This window comes from Plectropomus leopardus, chromosome 9 (assembly GCF_008729295.1).
Source record: "Plectropomus leopardus isolate mb chromosome 9, YSFRI_Pleo_2.0, whole genome shotgun sequence".
NCBI classification, from domain to species: Eukaryota; Metazoa; Chordata; class Actinopteri; order Perciformes; family Serranidae; genus Plectropomus; species Plectropomus leopardus.
In genome coordinates, this window is record NC_056471.1 from 8118895 (window position 1) to 8142385 (window position 23491).

General features: G+C 40.6%; 2 protein-coding genes across 2 annotated transcripts in view; one reads left to right on the forward strand and one right to left on the reverse strand.

Moving 5' to 3' along the window:
- The window catches only part of nrg2b (neuregulin 2b), a 73957-nt gene that overhangs the window by 25267 nt on the left and 25199 nt on the right, over positions 1-23491 (reverse strand). The window contains exons 2-4 of the mRNA XM_042493905.1: positions 11039-11201; positions 8338-8456; positions 6654-6777 (exon numbers count right to left, since the gene is read on the reverse strand). Coding sequence (XP_042349839.1) covers positions 6654-6777; positions 8338-8456; positions 11039-11201 — 406 coding nt within the window. The remainder of the gene's footprint in view (positions 1-6653; positions 6778-8337; positions 8457-11038; positions 11202-23491) is intronic.
- On the forward strand, positions 18425-21933 carry LOC121948504 (piggyBac transposable element-derived protein 4-like). Its single transcript, XM_042493906.1, has 3 exons — positions 18425-18644; positions 19113-19256; positions 20044-21933. Exons 1-3 carry the CDS (start codon positions 18502-18504, stop codon positions 21845-21847), a joined length of 2091 nt encoding a protein of 696 aa, XP_042349840.1. The 5' UTR covers positions 18425-18501; the 3' UTR covers positions 21848-21933.

The following is a 23491-nucleotide window of genomic DNA, read 5'->3' on the forward strand; positions in this document are numbered from 1 at the left end:
TCAGCAGGAAATCAAAGCGGTTTGCCCTGTTTAATCATGCACATGCAGCGGAGGAGGGTGCAACTGCAATGAAGACAGCATCCTTACTTTGTGCCATGCTGTGTGTTTGGTGTTAAAGCCTGCATCACAAACTTGTAATGACGAAAAAAAAATCCTGTCATGAACCACTGTAAACTAAGCCTTTAAGAATGAGGACTTGCCAAAATGACCTTCTGACAAATGCAAAAATGAGGATATGTAAAAATTGAACTTGGTTTGACAAGAAAAAGTGCAAGAGTGAGACACACACACAAACAGAGAGAGAGAGAGCCGTCCACAGTGTGTGAGCATGAAAATGGTTGGAATAGGTTTTGGTATTTCTCGAGCATAAATAACGGCAGCAGTTTACATGCAGCTGCAGAATGTGGTGTTTTGTTTCTGGATGGGTGGCGAGCTGTCAGCGATACCACGGGCTGAATATGATTCATATTCAAGCAACAGCCATCAAACTCACAACACTGAAACTAACAAGTAGGCTCCTCACTGCATCACAGTCACTCCAAAATTGATACACAGTCCAAAATATTGTTATTTTTAGTACTTTTGATTGTAAGTTTTGATACTGCCATTCATTTTAATGAATTGTTATCTTTAACGGAAACACAACAGGACCTCATTTCAACTGATGTCCTTAAAAAAATAAATCTTTTAGAGAGAGTGCTCCAAATTCTGAAATGTCTTGAATGATGTGTTATAATGAGTGTCATGGCTTCTACCCAGCTAGGCATAATTAACTCCATCTCTTTATTGCTGTAAGTGATAGTAGATCAGCTTTTACTGCTGTCAAATGAGAAATAGGCATGTTATAGAAAATCGGACCCAACTGCAGCGCACATTACACTGGAGATGAATCACAGCAGCTGATGAACCACAGTGTTATGATATCATGGGTGTGGCCCCATTACAGTCGTCGCAGGATAACAGAAGCTCTCTGGCTCTAATAGCCATATTGTATTTATTACAGTGATTAATATGTGGTCAACAAATGTATCCAGAATAAAAAGACCTCGGTCAACCCCCATGTATGTGCTGTCTATATAACTGACTGGGGATCCTTTTCTCCTCTTTCTCACCACTAAAGAGACAACTTGCATTTTGAATCAATTACAGCAAAAACCCTCGGAAGAGCCCACTCAGCAATTTCCCATAGAGTTATAAATAGAGCAGAGAAAGAGAGAGAGGTGGGAGACACTCGGAGCAGAGGCAGCCCTATGCCGGCAGAGCTTTTACTGTATATCATTTCTTTGCCTCTTTTCTCTCGGCCTCTCATTTTCCCCTCTTCTCTCCACCCTTTCTTTATCTGCACATGCTCGCCTTCTCTCTCTCTCTCTCTTTTTTGACTCTTCAGCCCTGGGAACAAGCACAGAGGGGAAGAAAAGCTAGCACACCTTTTGTTCCAACCATCTGAATAAAAGTAAAGCCTGTGATTCATTTTGATATATTAATTATACAAAGGATCATCGAATTTAAGAGGAGAAAAAAAAACATGGACATAATGTTGATGCATCAATGCTAGCCTGAACTCGTGGCATTTTTATATTAGATTAGTATAAATGAAGTTCACTGATGCAAATTTGGCATTTTCAACCTATAGCTGGGAATACATGGGCAAACATTTTTCAACTGAGTTTAGAAACAAGCTGCAGATTAATTGTGTTCAACTCCATGCAGAAACCTTCACCACAGGTTGAAAGGAACATCGAGTAAGTAAAGACACACCAAGCTTTCACTGCCAACAGCTTGCCAGGGGGCATGTTTGCATGTACTGATCTCCACTTTAACCTCCACACTCTGTTTTAGCCAGGGTGCCTTTCTGTATGTGCCGTCCTCCACTTTAACCTACAGACTCCATTTTGCAGTACAGCATTACTTTCCCCTTCAGGGAAGAGGAGATTATACGTTTCCATGGTCGGCACAAAGGAGCTTGCAAATACCACCTCGAATTTCAGGGATATTAGCAATTTTTCGCTGCCTGCCAGTGCCATGCAGTGAATCGTGAGTGTCTCGAGTGTGAGTGGGGGTCTACATATCTCGGAAGGGAACAAGCCGAGCAGACAGTCTACAGACAGCCGTCTTATTTACATCCTGTTATCCACTGGCCCAAGCAGACAGGCCAACAAAGGATGACAAAGCTGAGAAGCTACAGTAACTCTCTCAGAAACTGCTGGCTGCTACCTCACTAGCCTGCTGTAGCCTCTTGATATATGTTCGCATGTAGCAACAATCATGCACAGGAGGTTGTACAATCTGGCCCATTTTGTACTCCTAAGTTGCTCTATACGCAGCTCGTGATGCCTATATGCACCCTCGCGAACAAAGTTTTCTGCTTGTCAGCACCATGCAAAAAAAAATCCTGATTTATCCTTCAGCAATGACCGGAAGGTATATCAGATGAGAGATAGAGAGATAGAGAGAGAGAGAGAGAGAGTGAGAGAGAGAGAGAGTGAAGAGGGGAAGCGAGGAATGGAAATATATATTTATAGAGAGAAATGGAAATGAAGAAACAAAGAGTGTAGATCTGGAGCAGACACCAAAGGATCTGAGGATGGATTTCTAGCAGATACATCCAATTGTACAGGATGCGTAACAACAAAGCTCTTGATCACGCACGTCTATACACGCCATCTGTCATCCGCACTGTCGGGGGAAGTGTTTGTTACACATCTACAAAGTGACCCTGTATGTACGGCAAGCTGGAAGTGAAAGATTACAAACTCTAGTTTAGAAAATATAGATTTCACATAGTGGAAAACAACACTTTTTATTAGCTTAACTTAAAGGGACAGTTTATCCCCAACATCAAAGATACATATTTTTCCTCTTACCTGTAGTGCTATTTATTAATCTAGATTGTTTTGGTGTGCGTTGCCGTGTGTTGGAGATATCAGTCGTAGAGATGTCTGCCTTCTCTCCAATATAATGGAACTAGATGGCACTCGGCTTGTTGTGCTCAAAGTGCTAAAAAAATACATTTAAAAAGCTCAGCAGCAAAATCACGACTGGTTTACTAAGTCATACTAAGATAATCCGCAGACCTTATTTTAAGCCGTATAGTGTAGGAACTATTTTCTTTCTACAAACTACACCTGTATCACTGCATAGAGGGAAGCATGCATCTACTGGTAGCTCATGCTATTACAAAGCACAAGCCCCTCGTCGATGAGTAGACGCATGCTTCTTTCTACGCAGTGATATGGCTGGCTGATGTAGTTTATGTATTGTAATGTTTTGTTTGTTGTTTTTTTTTTTTTACATTTTGAGCACCACAAGCCATGTGCCATCTAGATCCATTATATTAGAGATACTGTAGACATCTCTTTGGCCGATATCTGCAACTCACACCAAAACAATCTTGACTGATGAGTTACTCTACAGGTAAATGGAAAAAATATGTAATTTTGATTTTGGGTCGATATGTCCCTTTAATACAAAGTTATGGTTGCAAATACACTGGAGCCAACAGATATCCCATCCTAGACTTCTTCTTATGCATGCTGGTCATTTCAGCTAATCTCTATAAACAGATATCTGCACATGAATGTACATACATTTTTTTTAAAAAAACATTGATATAAAGCTCACTCATCGTCAGACAATAGCCCAGTGGTACCGACACTACATTTTACCAATGCTTTCCGCCTCTCCACATGGACTATTTAACTGTCGTTCAAACGTGATTGGTCATTAATACTCAGACAACAAGCAGAAACCACAACACTTACAATACCAATATCTTGTCCCGTCACCTACAGATTCTGCACAAATATATGTAGAATATGTTTATAGAGATTACCAGATAATTGGTGATATGATGCCATTTTACACCTCTACTTCACCAGTGTAAGATGCTCCAAGCTCCAGTTTGCCTGCCTCTGTCAGCCAGGGTTTTTACTAGGTTACACTGCCTCACCATGCACATTGTTTTATCATATTTTCTGTCACTGTAACTTGTGACATATTCATATAAATAAATATCTGTTTTTCTCAGTAATAAGTTGATATAACGCAGCAGTGATTCATCTAATATCCAGTTCATGGAAATTTTTTGCACTTGCTGTTCTAAACACCTACCAGTCTGGTAGCTCTTTCCTGGGAAAAATCCTCCCACTCACAGGAAGTGATGCATTTTATGTTAACAGTTTATTTCAAATAAACAGAAGAAGAAGGACTTGATATTTAGCATGCAGACTGAACACTGTTCACCACTCTTGGTCTGCGTCAATGCAAAAGTAGTTGTAGCGTCACTGTTACTACATTTCAGGTCCAGCTTGACATGAATTTTTAGTGTAAGTCCTCTCTACTGGCACAACACAAGACGTGGTGACACCAACAGTCACAGATGAAGGAAGAAAAAGAGATGATATTTGGAAGGCTAATTTTCATCAAACCCGAGCTGTTTATATTACTCACTTCATCTCTACACAGAAGTCAAACTCCCGCTCAACGTCTTCAGAGTTTTCCCCCCTCTGCTTGATGCTGTCATGCATGTGTGTGTGTGAGCTCCTGACATCCTCAACTTGAGTGCCAAAGAACACAGCAATTTGAGGTTTAAGGTGAAATTTAAGGTGAAAAAACAAAAGATGACAAAGTGGATATTGTTGGGATGATGAGGATTTGGTCGCCTCTTCCATTAAAATGCGCATCAAACGACTCAAGTCGTCAAAGCCTGAGGTTGACGCAGCATGTGAACGCATCAGAGCACAACATCAAGTGTCAGCTATGCAGTCTCAGAGCCAGCTACCAGAAGGTAGAGAGCAGGATAAGTATGATGCTTTGACATCAATATATTGTGACAGTTACAAAAACGTTGAGAAAAAAAAGGAACTACAAAATTACAGCACTGTAGTCAAGTATTTAGCAGTAACAGAGGAAGATGGACAATGCATTAAATATGCAAGTATCATATTTATTTCTGATCATGCCTTAGTTTTTAAAAAAAAACATATACTGTGTGACTGTTGCAGAGGATTCAGCTTTATGCAATCTCACCTCTGACAAGCACTTTTGCTATTAAGCTGGCTTCCCTGTGATCCCCAGCTCACTGTCAACTTTGAGCAAAGTGAAGAAAATTTTTACATATTTGGACTTTTCACTCTTAAATAATCAAAATATTTGTTTCAACAGATTATCAGTTTAAGTTAATGCTTTACTTGGGGTTCACATTATTAATACTGTCAAACTATTATCTGATATGCAGTCAATACATGCAGCTAGCTATTAGGTATTAACAATACTGTGATTATGGTTGCTGAAGGCAGCTAAGAGTGGCTAATGTCAGATGGTGGTGAGTGAGAATGGATAAGTTAATAAAATGTAGGCTTAACATCGACTTAATTATAGATCCTCACTGGTAGCTGAAGAACAATAAAAATTCAGGACGGACCAAATCACTCTACATTTTTGACGTATTAACATCTGTCTCTTCTCCGCTGTCCTCTTTGCTTTACTAGGTGCCCTCAGCATGCAAAGCATTTCATGGTTACATGCCAACAGAGTGACCGACAGCAGAGGCAGCAGCTAATACACTACGTCAGTCAGACGTCCTCTTTCACTTTTCGTGCCTGTGAAGTTCCTCTGAGCAACACTGCGCTCTGCAGAAACATTTGATTGATACGGGGACGGCAAAAGTAGTAGAATCAACTGCCATACTATACAAGTTACCTGCATGCTAACCAAATATAGACCAAGGAGACAAAAGTCTGCGATACTGTCTGATGGAACATAAAAACTTTCCTTAAATATATATATCATTGACAATAACATTAATAAATTTGCCCTGTATAGACTGTCATCACAGTGTATGTATGCTGGTAGATGCAAACCGTTTCCACTGGGTTTTACTGGGGCTACTCTTCTGAAAGTCAAAGATTCAAACCATTAGGTGGAGACCCCTGGGTTGACTGAGATTCTTAGAGACAAGCAGTCCGGGGTGTTTATAGCCTTTTTTTTTGTCAGTCAGTGTGCAGTGTGCTGGTCCGGATCTTTAAGTTCTTGGATTAACTGCAGCATGAGCGCCCCTTGCTTTCATGCTGCTGTTTGGTACAGGCAGTGATACGGTGGCAGCTTTGCCCGGTCAGGCTCCAAAATAACATTTATCTTCTGCCTTTGGCTTAAAAGCGATGAATTAACAGCTCACTGCAACTTCATATGATACAGTCTCTGACTTTGTTTTATCTAGTGTTGGAAATATTGTACCTGTTTCCATTTCTTCATGACGTTCTGTTAACAGAGGCATTTTTCGGTGTTGCTGTTGCATTCAGCTTCACTCACTGTAAAGAGATCCGTGTGGATCAAAAACAACCAACGTGAATGCATGTGGACATAATGTCCCAGTTCAGATCTCTTTAAGCCATCTGCTCTATACAAAAACCCTTTTGTGACAACTGTTGGGGACTGTGAATAATAAGCCATAGACACAGTGCATGGAGAATGGCTGCAGGTGTATGTGAGGAGGGCACACCCAGGGAACAGAAGACACAAGTACAGCGACCAGCAACACAGAGTCTGAGACCAGAGAGACAGAGACAGAAAGAGAGAGGGAGGGAGGAGAGACAGGGGAACAACTACACAGTGATGACTGAGGGGACAGGGGGCCGACTGAGCATCCAACTTACTTGCAGGACAGCTGGTTAATACCATGTATGAAGTAACAGTCTCCTCCGTTGACGCAGTAGGCCTTCTCTGAGTCGTTGCAGCGCCTCGCATGACTCACACCTGGAGACGGGGTGGTGGTGGTCACTGAGAGGAGGACAGTCAGACAGAGAACAGATGCAAAGAATGCTGTCACGCTTTTGTTAAATTTTCTGGCAGCCATAGTGCTGAACATCATACACCACAGTATGCCACATACCTTTCAGACCTCTTTAGTGAATTTCAAAGAGCTTAGTGTGACAAATCTATCTACTTTTTGGGCAGGCATCACTCACTTTCCTGTGCTCGCTGTAGCTCTCCAGCTCGTAGCGGCTGGTTTTGTGAGCGGAAAGAGCCAAGTTCAGCTGAATTCACCTGCTCCCCCAACACACTTCTGTCTTCCTCCTTTTCAAACTATCAAAAACTGACTGATCTTGACAGATACTAGACAACGGCACCGGCCACGTAAAGGCCAAGACACACTCAAACAACATCAAAGAACTTGTGGCGAAGGAGGCTGACTGTTGCATCGCCTCACTTCACCTGTGTCTCAGCCAAAAAGTTGCACATGAACACACAAAGGCTACAACCGAAAGTCAACTAGCACATTCATTCTGCACCTGCGTGACAGGAAATAACTCTCCATGCTAGCAGGAGGCGGTAGTCTGTACTCATCATTCAAAAACAGAAATCAGCAGACCGACAGGACAGATTCAAGATGCTAGTTAGCGAGTTAGCACAACACAACCTGGACAACAACTTTCACAAACAATTTTCACCTTGTGCTAGCAAACACCAACACAAACAATTAAAAACGGCTTCTGCTAAAGAGCTCAATGGCTAAAAATAATCTTTCCTAATATAACAAGTTTGTTTCGATCTCACGCCCTTTTGGCTCAAATTATTTGTTTAATTTCCTCACTTCTGCAGTGAGCTGAACTGCCAATCAGAGGGATTTTATTCACTGTCTGGCTCTGCTATCGCCAATGCAGATTCAACATGTTGAATGGGCTGAAAAAAAAACAGACAAAGGCCGAATAGTGCCTACGAGACAACGGAACAAACTGCAAAAACTAGGGCTCCCTTAACCATCGGCTTGGTGTGTCAGGGCCCAGAACCACACAGTTTGATAGCTGTTTCCGAATTAAGTTTGTAATTACATGATCAGATTCCTGCATCTCTGATATTTAAAAGACTGTAGAAAAGCATGTGATTCTATTCTATTGTAACACTTTTATTTTGGAAAAAAAAAACTTTTCCAAAAGGCAAATTTTTGTTATTTATTATAAAAAAAAATATTTAATTACATTTTGGAAAAAAAAAACTTTTCCAAAAGGCAAATTTGCTGTATGCTAACAGAATAATAGCTCTCATAGTTTGTTAAAATATGGAGGGATCAAATTTCAACTTAGCCAGCACAAGAGTACATACCCATTGATCTTATAAAATGGACAGAAAACCCCAGTATCAGGTTTTAGTTTTTCAGAATGATAGATGAAAGAAAGTCTATGAAAATGTATATTAAGGAGGAGAGGCTAGAAAAAACAAAGCATTTAAGAAGGACATCATCCTTGATGATTAGATAGATAGACAGAGACGGACAGACATACAGGCTGACAGACAGACAGACAGACAGACAGGCAGGCAGACAGACGTGTCTTTGCTCACAGATTTGCACGCTGATTATACTCGTGACGTTTTCTTGTCCTAGTGAGTTTTCTGCCACACAGGTGTAGTTGCCAGAGTCTTCCACACGGACACGACTGATCTGCACCTTTGAGTTTTTTCTTCAGTGATTGACAGACAGAGGAGGGAAAAAGAGAGAGAGAGTGATACAGAGCAGAAAATAACATCAGTTATTGTTTAGAAAAAAAAGCAACAGACTCATCTCTGACTGAATGAGAAGTTTAATTCTACTTTCCCGCCCAGACAAGTAATTAACGACTGATCATTATGCACAAATGTTGGTGGTGACTGGCCGTAGAAGCAAATGGACAATTATTGAGTTGAAACCAGAAGCAGTCTTCATCTGATCTGAACAGAATTAGAAGCAGTGATTACAAGTAATGGCATGAAGTGACACAAAAACTTGATATCGCTGTACAACAGTGAATAAGAAGGTGTTGTTCAGTGTGCAAGATAAATGTTTGATACATTCCCTAAAGTAACACAGAGGAACATGCTACTTTAAATGAGCATTTCAGAAGATTAAATGATTTGATTGAACATTTTGCGCAGGTGAAACAGTGATCTTTTATTATAACGGGTAAGTAATGTGAAACGTAACCAATGCAACAAAAGTAGGACACTGCCTGATTATACTGCTTTGGTGGATGTGATCTGAAGAGCATCAAAGTCAGTAAACTCTCACTGTGCACATTTCAGGAAAGGTTTGGATTATTCTGTCTTAACACACTCAGCGTATACTGAAAGAGCTGTAGGTCATTGTACTCGCTCCTCTTTTCCATACTAGCCGTAAAGCAATCCCTTTCTTAGAACATAAGGAAAGGGGACAAAATACGTAGTCCTAGTGCTGTATAAAAATGCATTCACAGTTGAGAATAAGTTAACTTGAGGGTTCAGTAGTTTCGTTAGCCAAATGAGAATGAAAAAAAATCTTCGTCCTGTATAGCTATTTTTGATATTTAGTCCTGGCAACTAACCTACATGCAACTATAGGATGTATCCCTACACCAAAGCTCAAACTCGGACTTCTTAAATCTGATTTCAGCTTTGAGGGGCTGACTGAAAGAGGCTAAGTTCAGGTTTAGCAAGGCAGCAAGAGATGCTTAAGGGACTGTATTCTCAGAAATTTCCACAACAGTTCTCAGTTAGTGACTGCTTCTGTCTGGAAGCACCTCAGACAGATTATCAACTCAAAACCCAAAGCCCCCACTCCATTTAAGAAGTATTTTGATGCTTAAAGATTTTCTTTTCATGAGACCAGGCTGTGTATTCGGTAGATAGATGCAAATACTTTTGAAAGTGGTGACACAACATGACCAGAGGAAAAGGGCTGAGGCATTCACTTTTGCTCAAGAGGTTGAAAACCTACAACTATCAGTATGCACTGCGCCGCACCAGACCAAAAAATGCTCCTGCTGACATGTTATGTAATACAAGCTTGTAGCATGAATTGAATTTGATGCAATGGTGGCCCAGCTGGTTATAAATGATCTTGAATTACAGTTAGACTACAACATGTTTCTGAAATCGTTTGAAGCAAGAAATGGGCAACTCAATAACAGAATCTGCCTAAAATACCACATCATGCGAGCGTAAAAACCTTTTTGCAATAAATGGAAGTTTTTCAAAATTGACGTGTCCCCATTAGGCATATTCTAAATTCGCAATTTCAATTTGCACAATTTGAGGGTTACTGGAAATCCACCTACTGTTATGATTCAGAGCTAGCTGAAAATCAGCACAGTATCCCTTTAACGACCGGCATCTGGCAAATCCAGTGAATGTGTTAAGTGAGTACTGGTGTTTTGAGAAACAATGGGATGGTCCTGACTCCATCCCCACTGTGATCCATCCACCAGGTCCTTCTCTGGCCCTCTTTATAACCATGCCAGAGACCCCCTCCTCCTCCACCCCCTCCACACTGACAACTCTGTCTATTCTGGAGAGTGACATTAACAGACTTTTCAACAAGCTGAACCCACAGAAAGCAGCAGGGCCAGACTCTGAGGCCCTGGTTACACCTGATATTAACACGCATCTTGGGTGATTGGATTATAATCGGACAGCTCTACGTATAGGTATGTGCGCGCCAAACACATCCTTATTGCGTCTTGAGATCGCTCAGACCACATTCAGAGTTGGTCTAGGCAGCATATAGGCACATTCTTTGAGCAGAGTGTATGCTTCAATACACCATTAGAGATTCCTTGTATATGAAAACCTACTTGGCAATAAACTGAATTCTGATTCTGACTGAGCTTTATATTTTACATAAAATGAGGACTGTGGATCTTGGCCCGCGTCTCTTTACAGTGTGGCTGTTCCAGGAGGGCAGCGCTTTGCAGCTGGTACAGAGCGGATGTCTCAGTGCAGCAACCAATGACATATGGGCATTTGGTGTTATATTGAGATGTCCTTGAAAAAAAAATAAAACTTTGCACTCATTTACTGTTGATAAAGTAAAACAGTGTAAAACAGTCAATAAAGGTCAGATTGGGTGCATTGTGAAGTTGCCCAGGGTCACCTTAACAGAGCTGCATACCAGGAGCCATCTCAGTACTTTTTGTACAGTATGTTTTTGAGGAAGCCTTGTCTTGATTTTGGGCATTTTCAAACTTCTTGCTGTGACTATGATGTGTGGAGTGTGAGTTTTAAGCAAAAAGATGCAGTCTGACAGACTCACTTGTTGGTCTTTATCTTGAGGTCTCTGCCTTTCTGAAGCTCATGTCCATCTTTGTACCAGCGGAAGGAAGGGCTGGGATTCCCCGACGCCTCGCACTTCAAGTACAGCTTGTCCCCTTCCACCAGAGACTGGCCTCGCATCAGCCGAAGCTTTGGAGCAGAGGCTGCACAGAGAGAGAGAGAGGAAGGGAGGATGAGAGGAGGGGAGCAGAGAAAGAAAATCAAAGCTTGCATTATTGGAATTAACTACAGACATTCAATTAATCTATCCATTTAATTGTCTGAGTGTGTGTGTCTTTGTGTTTGTGTCTGTGAGTGTGTGTGTGTGTGTGTGTGTGTGTTTATGTGTGTGGCTGATGAAAATCTGTTAGCAATGGTTCAGATGTCGGGGTCAAAATCTGAGGCAGGCAACAGGTCAAAGTTCACATGAGAGATGGCTAAAGAATGGAGGAAAATCAATGATACAACGCACACACACACACACACACACACACACACACACAGAGAGAGAGAGAGAGAGAGAGAGGAAAAGCAGTGTTGTACAATCTAAATCCTGAAAAGCAAAGACAAAGTGAAAGCTTATAGAGAAAAAAAAATCTTTCCTCAGAAACTCTCTGCAGTAGATTTTCACCATGGAGCAATGTGGGTGTGTTTACGTGTGTGTGTGTGTGTGTGTGTGTGTGTGTGTGTGTGTGTGTGTGCATGCGCTTCATCAGTCTCAGGAGAGTTTCACTCTCTCTCTTCTCTCCTTAAAAACTACAACAGACTGCATCACTGACACCAGCGCAGGCAACACAAGCACATAGAAGCTAAAGCAAAGAGACAACTCAGCATCATCTAGTACCATTTATACACACACACACACACGCAGCCAATAAAGCACCCGGCGTATTTTACACACATGTGTGCACAAACTTAGGCCTAACACACACCCGTGGGCCTGCACACACACACACACATACACTCAGTGTTATGTGTTAGCAACTGTTGTGCAGACCTACAGCTGCTCACAGCACTGCTGCATCCTTCCATTTATGCACACAGTCAGTAGATACTGTAGAGGTTAAGCCTCAATAACACACTGTAGGTCTGTATGTCGGCGAAAGTTTTCTTAATATTGTGCATTTCACACAACATACTGAGTACCCATGAAAACCTCATAAATTCGATTTGTGTTATGTTCTACTTTTGGTAGGACTTCATGGTCCTCTTTCTCTCATGGAGAACACATAAAACATAGTTTAGGATTTCAAAACTTAAAGTGATGATGATGAGCGGTTTGAGTGCTAAATTCATCCCAGATTGTTGGGTTCTGCCCATTTGTCAGCATTTTTAAAATGCCATATTATGGCATTTTGCTTTTATTGAATACTTTTTAGGGAAGCAGCGTGCCAATACTGATGTCACACAGCAGCCTGATACTGACTGAAACAGCTGAGTTAGGAATTGGTGACAATTGAGCTGATCTATTCAATTCAACACTATGTTTATATCCGATTGCATGTGCCGGAATGGCAGGTATTTCAGATTAATTTCTATGTATTTATTTGTTATATTTTGTTTTACAAAATAAGGAAAGCATTTTTTGAGTCAAGCCTGGTTTACTCATAAAAGAATGACCCCAGTCTATCCCACACAGTGAGGAATACAAATCATTCATTAATGCAATTAGTCTTCAGTATTGGCCAAAGCCTAAAGCTCAGGTACATTTCAGTATTGGCACTGAAAAAAAAATTGCACAAACAGATAAAATACGTCACGCTGGATTATGATGTGAAAACAAAAAAGGCAAAGGAGTCTATTTTATCAGGTTACTGGGCTAAGCAGTTTATTGTTAAAGGTAAGGCAGGCGAGATCCTTTATTTTGATTACTGTCAACCAGTTCTATGTAAAACCCAACAAGTATTGTAGCCAAAGCCAGACATACCTGCTCCACTACTAAACACAGCACTCAACAAAGTTTTTACTCTTCTTTGTGTAGCATTTGCTAAAAACTACAGTGCCTGGTTATATCAGGAAATCACTAAGCCATTTAAAACAAAGCTATGTATTTGTGATCTCTTTTTCCATGTTCAGGAGGGGAAATGAGTTTCACACTGAGTACCACACATTGCAGGTTTTGTTCTTTTCATGGGATTTGTCCACTGTAAGAAAAATATACATTAACTGTAGCTTTATCCTTAAATTACACAAGTGGAAGTTAATGAGGGGGAAATAAAACCTCAGAATGGAGGTAAAAAAAAGGAGAGAACCTCTATGAAGTACCATCCAAACAGCTTGCAGTTATGTAAGTAGGATTTAAGTAGGATTTTTAGACTCACAACAGAACAAGCAGCACATCTTTAAATCCAGTTCTCACATTTTGTGAGATTTAGTCTTGTCACAGACTCGACACACACTCTTGATGTATAATTCCACGTCACACCAGAGTAAATCATCTCAACATCACCAGATGCTGCCCCCCCCCCCCTCCTGGCTTGTGATGAGTTATGATGAAGAATGGCACTAAGTGTCACTGTCATCATATATTTTTTGGAGTCATTTGAATTCTATTTTTGGTATATTTAAGAAACTGGTACTTCCGAGATACCACAGGCTGCGCGAGGACCAGATCCACTGTTGGATCTTGACATGACTCAACTAGACTTGGTCTGGGCTTGTGCTCCTGTGGTCTGATGAAACCAAACAAAAAAAGTGAGAGATGAAACGCAGCAGGCAGCTGTTTACTGTGAAAAAGCTCGGATGAGCCCTCAGCACTACCTGCTCAGCACCAAACACCAACAGATTCAGCGTCTGGCTGGAGAACACAGAGGAACATTAAGCTAAGGAGCATTTTTTTATTAAGGGTTGGTGGAGACAATGAAGAGCTACGGCTAGGGTAAAATATCGGACTTAGATTCATCATGTATCAAAAATCATGACTGTAAAGAAATACTAATGTTGCTCCATGTCTGCTGGATATAAATACTGTTTGTTGGAATGCTCGCCATGATGGCTCAGCTTTATTTTGTGATGCATTAATATTGTGTTTACTTATCGCGCTACACCCCCTCAGTGGCCCAAACAATCATTTAAAGCTACTTTTCAGAGAATTCTTCATATTTTTTTTTTCCTACAGTAAGTGAGGTTTATTATTTGAAAATTCAGTATCCACCATCAATAGCTTCTGAAATCCCCTTCCCACTCAAACCGTTCTTTGTCTGACCATTTCTGTAGCTTTTCTGAAACTGACGAGTCGACATTCACACCTACTTCACGCTGTGAATGGCCAGCGTGCAGAGGTAAATGGTAAATGGACTGCATTTACATGGTGCTTTTCTAGTCTTAGTGACCACTCAAAGCACTTTGAAACACAAGCACCATTCACACACACACACACACACACACACACACACACATTCACACACTGGTGGCTGAGGCTACAACACAAAGGTGCATCCTGCTCATAAGATAAACATTCAGATGCACTCACGCTGTTTGCACAGACATCTGGAGCAAAAATCGGGTTCAGCGTCCCCTGGACATTTCGACATGTAGACAGCAAAAGGCCGGGGATCCAACCCTTGACTTTCCAATTGGTGACAGAGGAGCCAGGGTTTGAACTTCTCTTTACAGATGTCTTTTTTAAATTTCTTGGAAACTGTTCCTGTCATTTTTTTTATGTGAACAAGTGAAACATGAATTTCTTCCGGTGTGAAAGATTGCACAGTTATCCAATATAACCACTTTGACAACATCACTTTCCTTGCGCTGCTTTCAGATGCCTTTAGCAGGTATTTTAACCTTTGAACCCTCAAAGCAAATTGGTGCGATTTCTTTCAATAACATGGTTAGAAGGCAATGCGCAACCTGGTTAAAAAAAAGGGGGCTTCACAAAGTAGAATTAGTATTAAAAAAGCTCGGAAAAAATTCCTAGAAAAAAATAGGTAAACACTATATATTATAGTTTTGATAATTAAATGTTTAAAATCATGTTTTAAAAATTATTATAATTTTAAGCACATTTTCCAGGCAATTTCTATTTATTTTTTACTTTTTTTATGTTTTGGGATTTTTTTTTTTTTGTAATTTTCAGGTAATTTTATTGTACTTTTAACTTATTTCTTGCTAATTTTTGGGTCATTTCTTCCTCTGTTGCTCATTGCCTTCTACCCATGTTTTTGAAAGAAATTGAGCCAGTCGGCTCAGGTTTCAGGGGGTTAACAGGTTATTTGAACTCACCCACATGCAGTTATTTCCCAGTATGTGTGATGCTACAACAGAATATCACTTTTTGTGTCTTTCTTGCCCAATTACATAGCTAGTGGAAATGAGTTGAGTTGTGAATTTGGATGGTAAAGACAAATTTTAACCCTGCCTTCCCATGTGACTGCTGGGAACAGCTATAAACACTTTTCATCTCTGAATATATGAGTATAACCCACCCTAGAACTCTTGATTTATACTCCTGTAATCTGCCACATCACATCAATGCTACAAGAAAAAGAGTATAAATCCACATACTTTATGCTTCTCTAAATCAATATGATCGGTCACATCTATCAGGCTGAGCATTTTCTAGGCCTTACTTTAGAGAGACAACAGTAGCTGATAGTTATTACAGGAAACAGAAAACCTTTATTATTTTTGGTAAAAATGCATAAACTCAGAACTCGCCAGTTAACTCTCTTTACTGTTGTCGTGACAAATAGTGTTTCAAAGGAAACTGAGCAGCCCCTCCCTTATTGTTTTCATCCAGCGTTTAGCTCTGGATATTTTGTATGAGACAATGAGGGAATCATGGGAACTGTAATCTAATAACGATGTACCATATGTGGAAAAGAGATGAGATTTCATCGTGGGAGGGGCGACTTTAGGCCAATTCCAACAGTACAGATCTGACATTTAGACTCACAATGAGGAAATACCTCTGAGGATAATAATCTTTGTTTGTATCGCACTTTTCAAAAGCAAGTTGCAAAGTGCTTCACAGTCAGCAAATACATTAGAAATAATCAGCGGTAAATTAACTAGAAATGCCACCAGAGAAGAGGAAGAAAACACAGCAAGGGGGACATAAATAACATGTCTTGCAAAGATAAAGATTAAGCTTTCCTTTCAGAAAACACTTGGGATCACTGGTTAAAAACACCTATCATTTAACCCTTTGAAAGCTGAGGAAATTGGATTTATTCCTTCAAAAACAGAAAGAAGGCAATGAGCAACAAAAGAAGAAACGACACAGAAATGAGCAAGAAATAAGTAGGAAGTACCCCCCCCCAAAAAAAAAGAAGAAAAGAAAAGAAACAAAAAATAACGTTAAAAGCCAATAAAGAAATGACCTGGGAAACTTGCTTAAAAACAATAATGATTGTGGAATATAATTTCAATTTTTATTTTTTCCCTTTTTTTCTCTTGCATTTTGCTCAGGGTTCAGTCATTTACATAATTGTGAAAGGCATCAGAGAGCAGCACAAGAAAGTTGATATCACTCCAGGTTTCAAAGGGTTAACTATGAGTGTTGCAGTACAAAGTTACTCAACACAAACATAAGATATTTGTATCATTTCACAAAGCACAAGCGATGTGAAAAAAAAAAACATACAGTTATTTTCTGTGAAACCAGAAAGTTCATGACGTCAGTGATGTCATATGTGTAAACACTATCTTCTATGATATCAATGGAACTGCCACAGGATACTGATACACTTCCACACTATCATATAATAACATCCATCAGTAACTGTACATCCATCAGTGTGTGATTTGGATCAGCCACCAAACAGGAGCAGACTACAACATCAGGACTGCAGAAAAAGAATTTAAATTATTGGTACCAGCCTGTATTACATCCAGAAATTATACACCTCCAGAGTCAAGAAACGGACAGGTAACATCACTGCACCCTGGATTCACTATGTTTCATCTTCTCCTCTCTAGTAGAGCTCTGTAAGCCAAAACAAATCAGTCAAACTCTGTCTTTAACCTGTCACACCAAACATCTTTTTTGCCGATGGCAGTAGCATTTCTATAGGCTTGATAGAATGGCTATGTCTGATATTAGATATAAGATATTAGGAGTAGATACAGAATTAGATAAAAACCTCTCACAAAATCTCACAGGATAAGAACACGGTGAAGACCTGAACACAAGCTACCTTCACACTGCTAAACGGCCTCATCCTGCAGGAGAGTACGCATTAGGCTAATAAAACTACGGCCAAGTGTCAGTGAGAAGACACAACTAACTTGTCAAAAAAGACTCCTATTAAGTATGAATGAGAGTTAATATATATACATATATTTAAAAAATATATAGACAAAAAAGTTTGCACAGATTTCAGGAAAACTCGTCTCTGATGCAATATTCACAGGAAATAATCTGCTTAAAATTGATCTAAATTGCTCATTTTATACAAACTTACTGAAGTTGTTGTGTTCACTATTTGGGTAATTATACAGTTTATCAGTTTTTCTATGTGGTGTAACATAAATATGAAACATATATATATATATATATAAAGAAAGACATCAGTATCTTATTTATTTCTATGATGAAAACAAAATCAAATAATTTAACGTTTAGATTGTAATTCAACATACAAACTTGTTTTTTAAATATTTATTCTATTTAAATTATTTCATTTTTTATTATTTTACTTTTGTCCTATCTTGCCAACTTTGTCGCCCTGGTTGCTTTGCTTTTATGTCTATTTCTGTGTAAGTGCTTGAGAGTGGGGGGGGGGACTGAAAAACTGCCTCAAATTCCTTGCATGTCACAATAGACTGTGATGTACCACGAGACCAACACAGGTGAGTCTGAATCTGAAAACCATAATCTTACTTTAAGACCTCCACTAGGATCCCGCTGGAGCTTTGCAGCCAGAGCTCCGCTGCGGTGACATCCCCTTCAGCAGCACCGTAATCCAGCACGGAGCAGCAGCAGCGTTTATATTTGAAACTGTTCAGAGCTAACACATTAACCCGTAGCTGAAGCCTACTGAGGGCAGGTCTACATCCCATGATGCATTGGGCCGAGCCTGCATCCTCTCTGTGCTGTTTGGAAACCGAGTCGATCCGTAAAAGACATCGTGAGCGCGACAGATAAAGTTTTCGTTATCTTTTGCACACTTGGTTTGTATATTATAACTCGCGCAGGGGGGTAACTGAGCATTGCAATCATATCTGTTGTCATTCCTTTAAGGTTTTACACATGGGTTTTAAGACGGAAATGATAGGGAAGTGACATCAGGAAATTTCCGCTAGGCCTGCCATATTGTGCTGTCATTGGCTAGAACTCGACGCGTCACCTTCGGACGCAGTTAGAACTGACCAATCACAGCATCGCAGAGCTGGACTCGGCGGAAAACATTTGTGTGGAAAGAAAGATTAAACGCGCCTCATTCATTCAGTGCTTCGCGGTAGAGCCACCAGAATCAAGTGTTGTTGTTGAGACACACTTTTTTTTATGTTGACTTTTCCAGAATGGCCTCGTGGCCCGGGAATGGGATAGAGGAGGCACGTGCACCTATCCTGGACAGTTGTGATGATGGAGAGTCAGGAGCAGAGAGTTTTCTCACTGATTATGAGATTGCTTATCAGCAGGGACTGCATCCAGGAGAGGATGTGTAAGTGCCTCAGTTTCAGCTCATTTGAAATGACAATATGAATATGTACACGTAGTTTTTAAAAAAAAAATATTTTATATGAACATAACCTATTTTTTTTTTTTTTTTTTTTTTTTTTTTACATTTTGTTGTCATATTGGCAGAGTGTTTTCTTAAGGTATCAAATAACATTTTAAACAATCATCCAAAACTTCCCAAAACAAACGTGTGTTGAATTTCACAGTGCTCAGTTCAGATCTTTATCTCCATCATGCCTTAGAAATAAATTTGATTTACAATTATGACCACAGAAAACAGCAAAAAAAAAAATAAAAATAAAAATAATAATAATAAAAAGAGATATATCTGTTTATTAAAGGTATCGTATGATATCAAGCAATCCCAGCATTGGTCTTATCCCTTTGTTAAATGTAAAATGCTCAATGGTCTGATGTTTTTTAAATTTTTTTTTTATTTTTGCTTTTCCAGAATTAGTTTGAGACCCAAAAAAGGACCGCAAAAAGCATGTGCACCTATTGCTGACAGTGATGACGATGGAGAATCAGGAGCAGAGAGTTTTCTCACTGATGATGACATTGCCTATCAACAGGGACTGGATCCAGCTGAGGATTTGTAAGTGGCTTACGTATTTAGCATATTTAATATGAAAATGCAAATATATACACATATACATTTTTAAAAACAAATTGATGATTGATTAACAACACATAGAAATAAGACAATGAGTAACTGACCATGGGATGACACAAAAATGGCAAGCAAAACTACCTGAAATTAGCACAAAAAAAGAAAGAAAAGTAACAACATAATCAGGAAATGACCCGAAAAAGTGCCAAAATAGAAATTATTATTATTACTATATTATCTAATTTTTTATTATATAATTAAAAACAATATAATTTGAATAAATTTTCCCTAGTCATTTGATAATTTCTTTTATTTTTTTAAGCTAACTTTTAAGTCATTTTCTTGTCACCTTTTATTAATATTTTTAAATTGGACATTCAGTACCACGTTGCTGATTGCCCTTTGCCATGTTTTTGAAAGAAATCCCATTTCAAAAGCTTCAAATGCCTGCGACAAGCGTGTGAACACTGTGTTAGAAAACTGGTGTCCATCCAGGGTTTTAAGAGTTAACCATCCCAAACTTTCCTTCACCAGGTCAAAGCAAACATGGATGGAAATTCAGTGCTAGATCTTTCTCTTTATCACACCTCAGGTGTAAATCTGATTTACAATAATGGTGTCAGAGACATGTATCTGTTTGTTCAAAGTATCAAACTGTTGTAATGTCAGCCACTATTTGTAGACGGGCAGTTTGGGAGGTCGGGCAGTCTGAGCCTCTGTGTCTCCATACAAAAACCGTCAATCTCTCCTTTGGCTTCTATCTGTTTTACAGTTATGATGAGCAGCAGGAGGCTGAAGAGCCAAACACCTCTGCCGCAGGACAACATGCCAGCTCCTCGTCTTCTTCTTCAGAAGGACAGCAGTCCCCCCAGCATGGGAGAGATCAAGGACATGTGCTGCCTCTAAAAAGATCTCATTCCCCACCACACAAAACGGCACGGGGATCCAGGTCCAAGCGTGGAAGAGGTGCATCAAGAGGCCAGAAAATATCTAGATCCTCGTCTCCACTTCAGCCACGCCTGGAGACAAAGCCAGAAATCCTATCCTGGAAAACCCAGGCAGATCCCGATGTATGTCCAGAGCCTAAAAAGTTTGCCCCGGCAAGACCTTCTGGACATCAGCTGAACTCTAACACCTCATACACCCCAATTGACCTTTTCAAGCTGTTTCTCAGCAATGATGCGGCTCAAACTATTTGTCAACACACAAATAAACAAGCCGCTAAATGCATTAAAAAAGGCAAAAGATATTCATGGACTGACATCAGCGTCCAAGAGTTTTTCAAGTATGTGGGGCTGAATTTCTTCTTCGCTTTGGTGAAAATAGGCAATATCCAGGATTACTGGAAAAAGAACACCATTTTCAGTCTGTCTTTTCCTGCCACCATCATGCCACGGGACAGATTCCGGGTGATAACCTGGAACATTCACCTGAGCGATCCCGATAAGGATGCTGAGAACGACCGAAAGAAGGGGACGCCAGATTACGACCACCTGTTTCGGCTGAAGCCCCTCATGGACACCATCAAAAACGCTTGCAGAGCATTTTACCACCCCAGGCAGAACCTTTCAATCAATGAGAGGATTGTGACGACAAAGGGCCATAATTTACTGCCAAAGCACATCAAAGGGAAGCCGCCCAAGTGGCGTTTCAAACTCTTTGTGTTGGCCGACAGCGTTAATGGATACACCTTGGACTTTTCTGTGTACACAGGAAAGTCACAGTTTGCCTCGGGCGTGGGAATTGCATATGACTCTGTCATGTCCCTGATGAAGTCAGCATACCTGGGCAGCGGCTTTCAGCTGTTTGTGGAGGAGTTCTACACCAGCCCGAAACTCTTCAAGGATCTGTTTAGCCTGAATATCGGCGCATGTGGCTCATACAGAGACAACAGAAGGGGATGTCCTCGCACAGAAACAAACGCTCTGCAGAAAAAGGATCCTGCAGGTTCCATCAGGTGGATCCGTGACGGCCCGCTTGTGTTTGTGAAGTGGATGGACACCAGCGAGGTGTCTGTCTGCTCTACAATCCACGAGGCGTTCTCTGGCAGCACCGTGCAGAGGAGAGTCAGAACAAAAAACGGCACCTGGATCACCAAATCCGTGCCATGCCCCACACCTGTCATGGAATTCAACAAGCACATGGGAGGCGTGGATTTGACCGACCAGCTGATCCAGTCCTACTCCGTACATCACAAGAGCATTCGCTGGTACCGGACATTGTTCTTTCACTTCCTGGACATCGCAGCCTCTAACAGCTTCCTCCTGCACAAGGAGCTCTGCAGAGAGAAGCAGGAGGAACCTGGGACCTACAAGGCCTTCCTGCAGGAGCTGACGGCCCAGCTGTGTGGCGTCTCCGTTGTGGTCCCTCGTGCCCAGGGACACAGCGGACACTTGCCCGTGGCAATCTCTGAGCAAACTGATGCAAGCAAGAGGGCGTCGTATGGACGCAGGACGTGTTTAAACTGCAGGGAGAAAAGGGGGGTGAAGCTGTCTACTCCCTGGAAGTGCATGGAGTGTGACGTTGCCCTGTGTCTCATAGCAAACAGGAACTGCTTTCAGGACTGGCACAAATAACACTTTACACACAAAAACACTCAAGACTTGAGAGAAATGTAAATAGTTCTTGATATATTTTAAAAGGTTTATTTTCTCCTGATCACCAGGGCCTACAAGAACAAATTACCAAAATGCTTGTTCACTATTGTGGTATGTGTGATTTGAATAAATATCTGAGTGATTTAACTTCTGTTTTTGCCTTTGTAGTTATGCCAGAGGTGTCCAAACATTTTTAAATCGGGGCCAAATTAGATGATGTGAAAAACATCGGGGGGACCAACTGCTTCTTCCATCAAAGAAATTCAACACAAATGAGATAACCACGTTTACACAGCCTGTTCAACATCACAACGCTACGCCACTACGCTGTTCTGTTTATGAAGTCCGATCGTGGAAAGGGGGGACAGAGTGATCTCGCCTCTGAACCGCCACCGGAGGTAAGTAACAGCGCCATAACGACATCTGTGTAAAAGTAAATCCGGAAAGACATGACCATGGGTGACGCTTTGACAACGTGTTACGCAGGTGATAGACCACGTGACATTTAAAAAGCAGCTGTCTACAGTCAGCAGCTCACCCACAGAAGCTGAATTGCGGCTGTAAATGTCTCCAAATTGAAAGAAAACGCTGAGATCAGGGAGCTCCTTCCCCTCTGGGCAGAGGACCAGATAAGCCGCCTTATAGCGAATAGTGTAAATGATAGTTATTGCTATATTAACCCTTTGTTGTTGTTTAGAAAACGCTGCTGACTCAAATACGATGTCACACTAGAGGTCGACGCTATTGTGTTACATGTCTGTTGATTGCCAGATGCCGCGATGCAGTGCATAATCACAGACAGGAGCGGGATGATGCTGCCGGCGTTTGTTTCTGTGTAAAAATGCGTGGGCGATGTAAAGGTGAGACGTAATTGCAGCCCTGTAGCACAATCTCTGTAAAAGCAGCTATTGTTCGGTGAAAAAGTATTCAGCTTTCCAACGTTCCTCAAAGCGGCCGTGTTCACTGTCGACTTTACACCACTTAGCCATGGCCAGGTCTGCTGCCCTGGCAGGAAATGTCTGCTGGTAGGTAACCATTCGTTTTGTTTTATTGCCTGTTTATGAAAACACATCAGCTCCCTCCACATGGTTCCTACAGGGTCCCCTCAGTCATGAAATTCCTGGAAAAGTTATGAAATTAGACCATTTTTCAGGTCTGGAAATGGTAGGAAATTAACAATGTTTTTGAGTTTTGAATTTATATTATTTTGGCTGTTGTTTAAAACATATTCTTTAAAAGAGAGAAATCAAAACATGTCGGTGCAAATATGCTCCTTGTATGACTATAAATCTTGTGCCATTTCCGTGACTGAACAATGAGAACAGATATAAAACCTTTGATTAACAAGAATTAAATGCATACGGACATGTCAAAATTATAACCCAAACATGTCAAATTGCACTGACAGACTCTTCGCTCTGCTCTGTTGGCACATGCAGTTAGTTAGTGATGGAAAAATCTAATGAGGGAGTTAAGTTAGTAATCACTCACACAAACACCTGGAAAGTACCCGTTCAGTAATGTATATTATCACATAAAGGCCCACCTTTTTTTTTTAAAGTAATTCAATAATGGGATGAAATATTATGGAAAAGTTGAAACTGAAAAGATAAATATGTGTGG

Bases quoted from the DNA above. Each gene is read 5' to 3' on its own strand.
- LOC121948504 (XM_042493906.1), top strand. From the start codon at position 18,502: ATGGCCTCGTGGCCCGGGAATGGGATAGAGGAGGCACGTGCACCTATC. The intron at 18,645-19,112 runs GTAAGTGCCTCA...TTGCTTTTCCAG, and splicing joins CTGCATCCAGGAGAGGATGT to AATTAGTTTGAGACCCAAAA. The intron at 19,257-20,043 runs GTAAGTGGCTTA...TCTGTTTTACAG, and splicing joins CTGGATCCAGCTGAGGATTT to TTATGATGAGCAGCAGGAGG.